The sequence below is a fragment of the Mirounga leonina genome, unplaced genomic scaffold (genome assembly GCF_011800145.1).
Source record: "Mirounga leonina isolate KUSES-001 unplaced genomic scaffold, KU_Mleo_1.0 Mir_129, whole genome shotgun sequence".
NCBI lineage: Eukaryota > Metazoa > Chordata > Mammalia > Carnivora > Phocidae > Mirounga > Mirounga leonina.
Window position 1 is genome coordinate 76,298,738 of NW_023270323.1, and position 12,541 is coordinate 76,311,278.

The window sequence follows — 12,541 nt, forward strand, 5'->3', positions numbered from 1 at the left end:
GATGTAGAGATGGACAGGTGGATGGAAGGGTGGTGGGTGGGTGGATGGATGGACTGTAGATGGACAAGTACATGGAAGGGTGGTAGGTGGATGGATGGATGAATGGGTGGATGGGTGGATAGAAGGGAGGTAGGTAGATGGATGAGTGGCTGTATAGATGGACAAATGGATGGAAGAGTGGTGGGTGGGTGGGTGGGTGAATGGACAGGTAGGTGGAAGGGTAGTGAGTAGGTGGATGGATGGATGGATGGAAGAGTGGTAGGTAGATGAATGGATGGATGTATAGATGGACAGGTGGATGAACAGGTGAGTGGATGGCTAAATGGATGGGTGAATAGACAGGTGGAAGGACAGATGGATGGGTGGGTGGAAAAGTGGTAGGTAGATGGATGGATGAATGGACTGTAGATGGACAAGTAAATGGAAGGATAGCAGGTGGGTGGATAGATGGGTGGGTGGATGGGTGGACGGAAGAGTGTAGGTAGATGGGTGGATGGACAGATGGATGGATGGATGGACAGATGGATGGGTGGATGTACAGGTGAACAGATGGATGGTAGGGAAGGGATAGATGGATAGATGTATAGATGGACAGAAGGGTGGTGGGTGGGTAGATGGATAGATGGACTGTAGGTGGACAAGTAGATGGAAGAGTGGTAGGCAGATGGATAGATGGATGAGTGGATGGAAGAGTGGTGGGTGAGTGAATGGCTAGATGGATGGGCGAATGGATAGGTGGATGGACAAATGGATGGTTGGATGGGTGGGTGGAAGAGTGGTAGGTAGATGGATGGATGGATGGATGATGGATGGATGGATGGGTGGGTGGATGGACAGAAGAATGGTAGGTAGAGGGATAGATGGATGGATGTATAGATGGACAGGTGGATGGAAGGGTGGTGGGTGGGTGGATGGACAGATGGATGGAAGAGTGGTGGGTGGACTGATGAATGGGTGAATGGACAGGTGAATGGATAGATGGGTGGGGAGGATTGGTGGGTGGGTGAATGGGTGGAAGGATGGGCAGATGGATGGATAAATGACGAATCCCTGAGAGGGAGCAGAGAGGCGAGTGAAGCCCTCCTTTTGAGGCTGCCTTACCCTCTCACTGACACGTTTCAGCAACTCTTCCGCTTCCTCCATCGCCACCATCTCCCTCTGGTACTGGTTTTCCATCTTCTTTCTTGTTTCCAGGTCACATTCCGCCGTCAAGGCCACCATCTTCCGATCATACTCCTCTTGAATTTCTTTCTCCAGCAATAGAAACTGCTGTTTGAAAACCGCACCCATCCTCCTCTCTACTTGGGGGGAGAGGTGGCCAGCGCTGGTCAAGCTCTTCAGCAGAAGGGCAATGATGTCTCTGCTGATTTGGGTTCGACAAGCCTCCAGGTCTGAGTCTGCCCGATTCAGGGTTGCGATCTCCAACCTGGGAGACACAAAAGCCAAGAGGATGCCACTACACGAAGTCACAGCAGAAACCAAAGGCCCCTCAGAGCTCTGAGGTTTTAAATCATTTGTAGGTAAGGACTTTCTTTTTCCCTTTTCCCTCCTCCGCTTCCTCCCTCTCCTGCTCCAGCCACTTACTAATGGCCAGCAACTAAATCCACAGATTCTACTTTATTCAATTTGCAGGGTGCCACGCTGGAAACTGTAAGGAACAGAACTAATACAAGGCCTGGTCTTTGTCAACAAGTGACAGCAACAATGAGGAGGCCAAGGGAGAAATGGATAGTTAACATATTTGGAGAATTTTAAACTACAATTTATTTAACTTTTTTCCAATTAAAAATTAACTAATGGATATAACAACTAAACGTAATATGGTACCCTGGATCCTGGAACAGAAAAAGGACATTAGAAAAACTAAGGAAATCTGAATGAAGGCTGGGCTTTGATTAATCCTAATGTACCAACGTTGGTTCACTGATGGTAATAAGTGGGCCACTGTCATGTAACAGGTGAACAACAGGGAAACTGAGTATAGAGTATGTGGGAACACTCTGCACTAGCTTCTCAGTTTTTCTGTAAATCTGAAACTGCTCTAAAAATAAAGTGTATTCAAGAAATATCAACGAGATGCTGCACAGGGTCCCAGGTTCTAGAACTTGGCTGTGGTGGTGGTTGCATGACTGTATGTTTTATAGTAATGAATCAGACTATACTCTTAATGTGGGTGAATTTTATAATATGCTAATTATACCTCTATAGAGGTATAAAATGATGTACAGAAAAAATTAATTTATGTTCATGATTTTAAAAATATGGAAAATAAAGACAAAGAGAAGATGACTTCATTCACTGTAAGGCCAACATTTCAACAAAACCAATGAAGGAATTTGGTTGTATTTGTTTCCAATAATTTTTTTTCTGTGCCTACGCTTTTCCATGGATGCACAGCATTTACACAGATACAAGGACAATTTTGTCCTTTTCTTTTCAATTAGCATTGTAACAGGCATCTTCCGGGGGTGTTTAAAAACTATAAATGTTGGGCACCTGGGTGGCTCAGTCAGTGAAGCATCTGCCTTCTGCTCAAGTCATGATCCCAGGGTCCTGGGATCAAGCCCTGCATCGGGCTCCCTGCTCAGCGGGGAGTCTGCTTCTCCCTCTCCCTCTTCTCCTCCCCCCGATCCTGTTCTGTCTCTCACGTGCACTCACTCTCTCTCAAATAAATAAAAAATCCTAAAAAAAAAAAAAAAAAAAAAAAAAAAACCTGCAAGAGTTTCCTTTACAATGGTTGCAAAATGGTTCACCTTGTGATGTACTATGATTCATTTAAGCCATTTTTCTAGTGTTGCACATTTGGGTTACTGGAGAAACTCAAAACCTAAAATAATCCTGCAGCAAATATCTTTGTGAAGAGTTTTTGCTATTCACAATGATATTCTCAGTACGAGATCCACAGTGAAGTTACTGAATCAAATGTGAGCAACGTTTCAAAGCCTCCTAGAACACCCTGCCAAACTGCTTTCCAACAAAACTCCCCCAGCAAAGCAGTAGGATCCTTATTTCACGCCTCCCTCTACAATGCTTAAAAATCTTCGATAATGTGATGAGAGAAAGTGGCATCTTATTGTAAAAAGATAAGGGTCTTAAGAAAACATTATTATACCAATGATGTATTGTATGGTGACTAACATAACATAATAAAATTATTTACAAAAAGAAAACATTATCATAGAGATTGTCAACCATTTAAAAGTAGAGAGAAGAGTATGACTCCCAATGTACTTGCTACCCCAACCTCAAAAATTGTCACCAGTTACCAAACTCATTTTAGTTACTCTCTTAATGTTTGTTTGAGCATTTTTAAAAAGATTTTATTTGACAGAGAGAGAGAGCAAGCACAAGCAGGGGGAGCGGCAGGCAGAGGGAAAGGGAGAAGCAGGCTCCCCCTTGAGCAGGGAGCCCGATGCGGGGCTCGATCCCAAGACCCCGGTGCTTGAGCATTTTAAAGCAAATCCCATGTTTTCCATTTTACTTGCAAATGCCTCAGTGTGCATCTTTAACTGTCAAGGATATATGTCATATAAGCACGTGCATATGCATATCTACACATGTATCTGTTTTACCTAACCTTGATGTCATGATCATATCAAATATATTATCAATCATATTTAAAATATTAATAGTAACTCCAATAATTAGTATCAGTCATTATTCAAGCTATTTCAAGTGTGTCAAAATGATTTTTACAGTGGGAAGTTTCATTCAAGAACCAAACAAGATCCCCCCAATGTCAGTTAAGTCCATTTTATTCTGCTCCCCTACCCTGTTTTTCTTTTACACCATTGATCTGGTGGGGAAGCCGGATTATTTACCCTGCAAAAAGCCCCACATCCTGGTTTGGTGGATTCTTTCCATGGGGTGTCACTGTTCCCCTAGCCTGTGTATTTCCTGTAAAGTACTAGTTGGACCTTATGTCTTGATTAGAATCAGACTTAATTTGCTTTCCAAAATACCCTGTAAGTGCTTTCCAAAATACCATGTGCTTCCTATCAGGTCAGACGGTGGGTCACTACTAAGAGGGATCCGTAGACTAAAGTGGGGCCAACATGATCCGGGCAGTGTAAAATCTATCCACTTTCACCTAATGGTGTCCACATGTAACTGTCACTTAGATCCATGATTTCATTAGGGTTTGAAAAATACACATTTTCTAATTCTATCCCTTCCACATTCTTAAAGCTGAGATTCTTCAACAATCCAATTACTCTGACATAAAGTGTGTAGACAGAATGGATGTTTGATCCTTTGCTCATGACAGTTGGTTGTCATAGGAACTTCCAATGGTGACGAATGTGTTTGGGTCTATTATTTTGTTGTTGTTGGTTTGCTTTAGTTTGGTATGAGAGGAAAAGGTTGATAAAACTTTGGCCAAGTCCCTGAGAGTCTGAGCTCTGGATCACGTTTACCCGGAAAACCGGTAAGGGGAAGAACATCAAATATGTTACCAGGCAACACGGCTTAGGGGGACGATGACACCTGATTGGTAGATCACATAGGGATGGGAGGACCTGTAAGCGAACCATGGATATCTAACAGGGAAGAGTGAGGTGACTCTGGGAACTGGGTGTGTCCCTTGTGGGGACCCTGGATGCTCTGCCTATGAGCTGTTACAAAAGATTCTGGCACCCATGGGGGAAGAAGCTTTTAAGACGGGAAGGCTCTCACACTGCCTGATGTGGATTACAGCTCCTTGCAGCAGAGCTGTGTCACGTGGGGAAAAACCATGTGCAGTGTGACCTGGGGCAAGGACACCCATGGAAGAATGCCTGACGTCCTCACAGCAAGCCATGTTCCTGCCCTCCAGCCGTGTGCGTACACGGGGTCAAGTGGGGCTTATGGGAGTCTTCTGAGTCCAAGTGTTTATTTAGCTGAACCTAGGAACATTCCCTGCCTCTGCACAGTATCGCTATGAAATTACAGATTTTTATAGATTTGGTGGGTTTCAATCAAATGCAGTCATTATTCCTTTCGATGCTCAGATTTTTCCATCTTAGGTCAGACCAGCTCCTGTGTCCTTTAGACAAAACCCAATTAGTCTAGTTTTAAATAACAGCTCATGCATCTCATCTTTCATTTTCTCCGCCAAGTACTTACTGAACATCACACGTGCAGAGCGTCCTGGGTCACAAAGCAAGAGGGAAGCACAAGAGATGCTCTGGGCAGAGCATGCATGGTTAAATGTCCAATGAACCAAACAATGTTCCACAGACTCAGAAAAAAATGACTTCTCTGCTGACACAGACATAGTAGATTTGACATCTTTAAGGATGCTTCTTGTGGCATGCAAAATGGTCCCCCGAAGATGTCCACATCCTAATCCCCAGAACCTCTGACTAATGCTGGATTAGAGAAACAAGGTTGCTTGTCAGCTGACCTTGACCATAGAGAGATGACTAACAAGGGTCTTTAATAGTGGGAGGAGGGAGGCAGAAGACAAGTGGGATCAGAAGGAGAGGTGAGGAGAAAGCAGGAGTGGGAGGAACGGGATCATCAGCTTCGAAGAGGGAGGAGGGGCCAGGAGCCAGGGAGAAGGGCAGTCTCAAGGAGCTGGAAAAGGCAAGGAAACCGAGTGTCCCCTAGAGCTGACATGCTGATTTTTCTTGGGGAGGCCTGTTTGGGACTATGACCTCCAGAACCGTTAGACAATGCACTTGGGTTGTCTTAAGCCACCAAGTTTATGGTAATTTGTGACTGCTGAAGATGAAACTCCAACACCTGACCACTTCCTCCTTCATTCATTGATTCATTGATTCATTGATTAACTTGCACAAGAAAACCTTGTGGCTGCCGGTTGGGTAAACTGCAAGTGCTTCACCAGGAGCACGGGGGTTGGGACGAACAGAATGACATCTCTGTAGGTCTTTGTTGTCAAACCACCTGCGAGCTGAGGGACCTTGGCACTAAGGACTTCATTCCCCTGCAGCAGAAAGGGGACCGCCCTCTAGTGTTCATGGTTAAAAGAGATAAGAAATATAAAACGCACGGTGTAGGGGCGCCTACGTGGCTCTGTCAGTTGAGCATCCGACTCTTGGTTTCAGCTCAGGTTGTAATCTCGGGGTCATAAGCTCGAGCCCCGCAATGTCTATCAACTGAGGGTTCTAGAGGGGAGGGGGGTGGGGGGATGAGTTAGCCTGGTGATGGGTATTAAGGAGGGCACGTTCTGCATGGAGCACTGGGTGTTATATGCAGACAATGAATCATGGAACACTACATCAAAACTAATGATGTAATGTATGGTGATTAACATAACATAATAATAAAATAAAATAAAATAAAATAAATAAAATAAAATAAAATAAAATAAAAAAGATCGAGCCCCGCATTGGGCTCTGTGCTTGGCGTGGAGTCTGCTTGAGATTCTCTCTCTCCCTCTGCCCCTCCCCACTTGCGTGCTCTCCCTCTCTCGCTCTTAAATGAATAAATATAATCAATCAAACAATCTTTAAAATGCACGGCATAGCATCTCGAATTTTGTTTATTCTAAGTCATCCCTGTTTCCCTGTTCTTGGCTATTCGCATCCCAGGACAGCAGCGGCAGAATAGAGTATCCCGCACAGCTCGCCCTTCCCAAATGCCTGGGGGGACAATCTCATAAGCACTTTCTGTTTAAACAGTTTTAATGTTAATCACCATGGATCAGCTGTCAGAAGCAACAACAAAGAAAACTGCCAGGATGTCCCAAAGCCACAAAGGAAAGAAAAATGTCCCTTTAAACCAATTAAAATACCATGCAGCTAATGAGGCTAACTCTCATCTGTTCATTTCCCAAATGGCCACAGGAGAGGAAAATAAGTATTAGGAATTCATTGCCGACATACAGGACCGGGTCCACTGCTGTGGAGGTAACTCCAACTGTCTCCTGTGGCATCTTAAATCGTTTATAATGAAATGTGCGTATTTTGCACACCCCCCAAAAGTCCCTAATAGCTCCATGAGACAGCCGGAGCCCCTGTGAGTCACATATGCTGGGCTGAGATTCTTACTGCAAGTTGGCAGGATTCAGACACTGTGTTCCAGGGGACATCCTTTTTTTTCCAGGTCACAAAAATGTCATCTTGTCACTGCATTGTAAGATGAGCGTATTTGCCCAGGCTAGTTCTGCTGCACACACACCCCGTACCAACCATCCACCTGTTGTAAAGGCGGGCCTTCGTGTCCAGCACAAGAGATACTTAATAAATAGAAGCCGTTCAAGTTTATTGAACAGGCTTGCTTACGACAACCTCTTTCTAAAAGAAACGACACAGCTTAAATTATCCCAGGTCTGATTAGTACTTTGATTAGCTACTGATAATCAAGAAAAGGGAATGACATTAGTGTCTTTTTCCTTATTTATTTCATGTAAAAATTAATCGAGTTCTCACCAAACGGCAAGTGAGGTGTCAGAACACAAAATGAGGACAGGATTTGACACACAAGGCAGAAAATGTTCTCTTGAATGTGAAAAGAGACCTCATTAGCATGGAGGATAATTAATTCAGAAGGAAAAAGAAGTATCCACGCCCATTTTTCACAGTACAAATCCAGCATCTTCAAGTTAGCTAGGGTGAGCATTACCAGTGAAAACCCTCGAAAACCAATCAGTACTAGGGAAACTGAAATTTTCCTTCTAGGAGCCAGTTTCCACGGACAGCCAACACTGCAGGGGGATTCCGTGCCAGGACCAAAAATCATATTTGTAACTGTCAATTTGAGGGCCTGGACAATGCAAATTGAGCAGGGAAAATACCTCCTGAGTATCTTCACTGTCAAAACTAGTGAGAGCTTAAGTCAGAGTGAAAATAGTCACCGTATATGAGCGAGACATCAGTAAAAGTTACGATTAAACCATACACTTCTGGTTTAGTAAAAACTCAGAGTGTAGGATACAAGGTGTCAGCAGTCTGCATCCTTCCTCTGTGATATTTTCCTCCTGTAGAGCCCTTTGTTCAGAAGCCGGGTGGAGCCGGCCCGCCCTCTCCTGGCCTCATGCTCCAAGAAGGGAGAAGAATACCACCAGCTCCTAATCACTGCCCGCTCCCCGCCCACTCACTGGCCACACCCCCATGCACCAATCCTCTGCGACAGATGAAAAGAAGTGAGCGTTCTTCTGCCCACTTCTAATCTTCCTGGAACTTTCCTCCCACCCACTAATCACCTCATCACAGAAGGTGGTGAGTGTTTCCTCATGTCTGAAAGCACAATGAACTTGGGAGTCACAGCAACTCAGCCCCTAATCTCAGCACCATCCCTTCAGAGCTGGGTGACTCAAGTGAGTTACCTGATGTCTCTGAGCCTAGTTTACAGGTTGGTTAATGAGAATATTATCACCCATGTCAAGTGAAAGTCATTAAGAGGATTAGTAGCAGTACCTCTTATGTACAAGCTTTGTTTTAATAGCTTTACAAATATTGACCCAGTTAATCCTCACAATAATCTTATAAGGTAGGTGATTAACCTTTATTTTTTTTACAGGTGAAGAAACTGAGGCACAGAAAATGTAAAAGACCTCGTTGAAAGCAGCATAGTTATTAAGTGGCAGAGCAGGGATTCGTAGCCATGGCATGTGGTTGCAGAGTCCTCACTCTACCCTCTGTCGACTGCCTCAGTCACACCAACATGCTCAAAGCACCTAGCTAGTGCCTAGCACAAAACAGATGCTAGAAAATGTTATTTCACATTGATGTTGCTGTAGGTACGTCTGCCATAGTCTTCCTTGATATCATTCTTTATGGCAAAGAAAAGAATATGTGAAGGAAATATAACATAGAGATGGGTGAATGGATGGCTGGGTGGGAGGGTAGGTGGGTGGAAGGACATCTGTATGGATGGATGGATGGGTGGCTGGTGGATGGATGGGTGGATGGATGGATGGATGAGTGGGCAGGTAGATGGAAGGATATATATATATGTATAAAGGGATGGTGGTGGGTGGCTGGCTGGATGGATGGATGAATGGATGAGTGGACAGATGGGTTATAGCTAGCTGGCTAGACAGATAACTCTTGAAACTCTTTTTTTTTTTTTAAGATTTTATTTATTTATTTGACAGAGAGAGACACGGCGAGAGAGGGAACACAAGCAGGGGGAGTGGGAGAGGGAGAAGCAGGCTTCCCGCTGAGCAGGGAGCCTGAGGAGGGGCTCGATCCCAGGATCCTGGGATCATGACCTGAGCCGAAGGCAGACTCTTAACAACTGAGCCACATAGGTGCCCTCCCAACTCTTGAAACTCTTATTTGGAAAGACAGATCCTGAAGAGCATCTGAAAGAAACTGTAGGATGAAACATTTAAAGAGGAAATAAGATAAACCCTGGATGTCAGCTAAGTCATCTTTCCAACCAATGCTCAGATTTCCTTAACACCTTCCCTGCCAAGGAGTCCCCCAGCTTCTGCTTTGCACACACACACACACACACATACACATATATACACACACAGACGGTGATGGGGAACTACCCGCTTCTCCAGGCATTCTTTCTGTTATCATAGAGCTCAGACAGAAAGGTCTTCCTCTTCATCACCTGACACCCACCTCCCTACAGCTCCCATAATTGTCCTAGTCCCTCTGTCTTCTTCAAAATCTGGCAGTTGCGATCATGTGCACACAAAGTATCTCCAACCCGGGCCTCACTGGCTTGGGCAGATGACATGGAGCCTTGCAGGCTGTGTGAGGATTAGAGTTTTACCAAAAGCATGCCAGCACAGGGCTTCTAGCAAGTGTCCCGGTCAGGGTCATGAGAAGACCCCCTTGGCTGGTGTGTGGAGAATGCCCCGGGGCCCGGGGGATGGATGTGAGGTCAGTGCAGGAGGCCAGTGAAGACAGGGTGATAGTCAGGCCTCGGGTGGTGGCCGTGAGAAGGCAAGAGAGCAGGAGGGAGGGACGCTGCAGAGGATGTGTCAGGATGATGCAGACAATTCGCCTGGTTAGTCCCTGTGTTTGCTCACATGGAACTACTGGTGTAGACGTCTGGTTAAAAACAGGAGGGATTTTCAAGGAGGACAAGCTGCCCACATGGACATGGGGAACTGTACTTGTCCCCAGGACTGCTGTAACAAAGCATAACCAAAGAGATTTCAACACCAAAATCAAGGCGTTGCAAGGGGTGGTTCCTTCTGAGGGCTATGAGCCTAGGCCCCTCTCCTAGCTGCCGATGCTCAGGAAGTCCACGATCTCTGCCTCCATCTTCACAGAGGGCTCTCCCTCTGTGTCTGTGTCCAAACTTCCCAATTCTTGTAAGGACACTTGTCATACTGGATTAGGGCCTACCTGCCTGACCTCACCTGAGCTCCATCACACCTGCAAGATGCTATTTCCAAATCAGGGCACATTTGCTGGTAACGGGGCTTAGGATTCCAACGTATCTTTTGCGGGGGACATAATTCAACCCATAACAATCTCCAAGGGATGGTAGTCCCTCATGATCAACAGGATGTCCAAGTAGAAATGGATTAGCCATCTAGGAGGCTTGCTAGAGAATATTTCTGCTCTGGCCAACAGTTTAGGCCAGATGGCCTCCAGGATTCTTTGTAGCATCAAGACTCTACAGACTTCCTAACTCTTCTCCCAGGGAGGAAGGGACACCATCCTCATGGGTCCCTCCAGGGTTTCCTGTTCCAGTGCCATCCTGTGGGGAAGGCTGTTCCCAATGCACCGCCTTAACACAGTGCTCCCCAGTCCCTACGTGGTTGTTTTGCATCAACCCCTCACCTCCTTACATTTCATGTCTATTTATTTTATGTCCCCCCAACCATGGACAGTGTGTGAGCACGAGGACTGTACTTTGGTCCCTGCTGCATCTAGAGAATGCCTAGCAAGGGGAGCTGCTCATTAAATGTCTCCTGGGTGGATAAACCGAAAGCCTAAATTCATGGGGCCACATCTATCCCGTAGCCTGACTCCCTCCCTCTTCCTCTGGCTCCTCCATCTGCCTGAGGCCATGCCTTCTTGGTGGAGCCCTCACCCGCCCCACCCCTCAGCAGCGTCCCCCCACCCCCAGGAGTGCCCCGCCCCCCGCAGTGCCCCCTTTCCTGCCACCTGCATCCTGTACCATCTTGCCAGGACTGTCTGTGAGTCTGTCTTCTCTGTGAACTGTGAGTTTCTGGTTTTGACCCATTTCAGCATCCATGGTGTACAGAAAATGGCTCTGAATGAGAAAGTGCTTGGGAAACACTGGTTGGGTGAGGGAATAAATGAGTGAAAGCAAGAAGGAGGGTCATGAAGGGCTGACCTGTCAGCTGGTCTTCGGAGCTTTACTCTGTGATCACGGCTTATATCAGAATCTTCGGTGACAACACATCTAGAAAGCTGACGTCCCCCAGCACTGAAATACCCATGACATTTAGGAATCTCAAGCTGACGTACCCCCTACCCCCTACTCAGACCACGGTGATCAGGAGAGAATATCCTCCCAAAGAGATCTGTGTACATGAGTGTCAACTGAGCATCTTGGATAGTTTCATGTGTTTATAAAAAAGTAGGCAAAAACAACAAAGCAACGATTTTCAAAGTAAAAAGTCTGAACTAAATCCCTGGGTAAACATCACGACATGAAATCCATGAATGCTTGAAAAGAAAGGCACTTTGCAATTCCCACCGAAATTGAAGTGGCAAGGGGGCTGGACACAGTTCTGGTGTCAGTATTCGCCTTCTCAAGGGCCAACGGACCCCAATCCAGATCAAAGCCCGAAGCTCATGCCCAGCTGTCCAGCCTCCACAACAGGGCCGGCCTCCCTCTCCCGCCACAGGTCAACACCCCGGGATAACCTGATGGCCTGGCGTTTCCTAAAGCTTATGCCCCTGCCTGAGTCACTGCTGTCCCCAGTCAGCCTCCCTGGTGACTGACCACACACCAAACCTCCAGCCCAAGAAGGGCTCTAACACCAGCTTCTCAGAGCACCAGGGATCACCTCCTTTACGGTGCCCAGCACCCTGTGTAATCACATATTTTTCCATGCGATTCTTTCATGAATGCCTGTCCCCCCAACTACACTATGAGCTCTGGGGGGCCAGGACCTGGCCTGTTGCCAGCCTTCGTTCGTGCCCACTGTGGACTGAACAGTGCATGACATGCTCGGGTAGAGCAAAGAATTAGAAGCCAGGAGTCACTGAGTAACTGCAGCCCATTTCTGCAAAATCTATGAGGCTGAGTCATAGAAGGAAACTGTGGAGTCCAATGGGCAGAACAGAGCCAAGAACTAAAGGGTCTGGAAACAGGTGCATCACGTACCGGGAGCCCGGCCAGAGCCCTTGTTCTCGGCTCTGGGCATAGGGGAGTTCATTAAACCCTCACCTCCCGTGGGGTGCGCACATCACCACCCCGGGTTCAGATGAGGCCCTGGAGGCACATGGAGGTTGCGGGTTGTGCTCAAGGTCATTGGATGATTAAGTGGCAGATCAGGAGAGGGGGACAAGCACTGCACGCAAACGGTCCAGCCTAAGCCCAGGCCATCTCCTCTGCTCACCAGACAAGGAGACACAAATACCCCTTCCACGTGTGAAAGATGTCCAACTTCGTGCGTTAGAAGGAAACGTGCAGATTGGAGCTACAGGAA

General features: G+C 46.4%; 1 protein-coding gene across 1 annotated transcript in view; it reads right to left on the minus strand.

Moving 5' to 3' along the window:
• EVC2 (EvC ciliary complex subunit 2) overlaps positions 1-12,541 on the minus strand; it is a 126,077-nt gene that overhangs the window by 54,896 nt on the left and 58,640 nt on the right. The window contains exon 10 of the mRNA XM_035005329.1: positions 1,102-1,426. Within this exon, the coding sequence (XP_034861220.1) occupies positions 1,102-1,426 (325 nt within the window). The remainder of the gene's footprint in view (positions 1-1,101; positions 1,427-12,541) is intronic.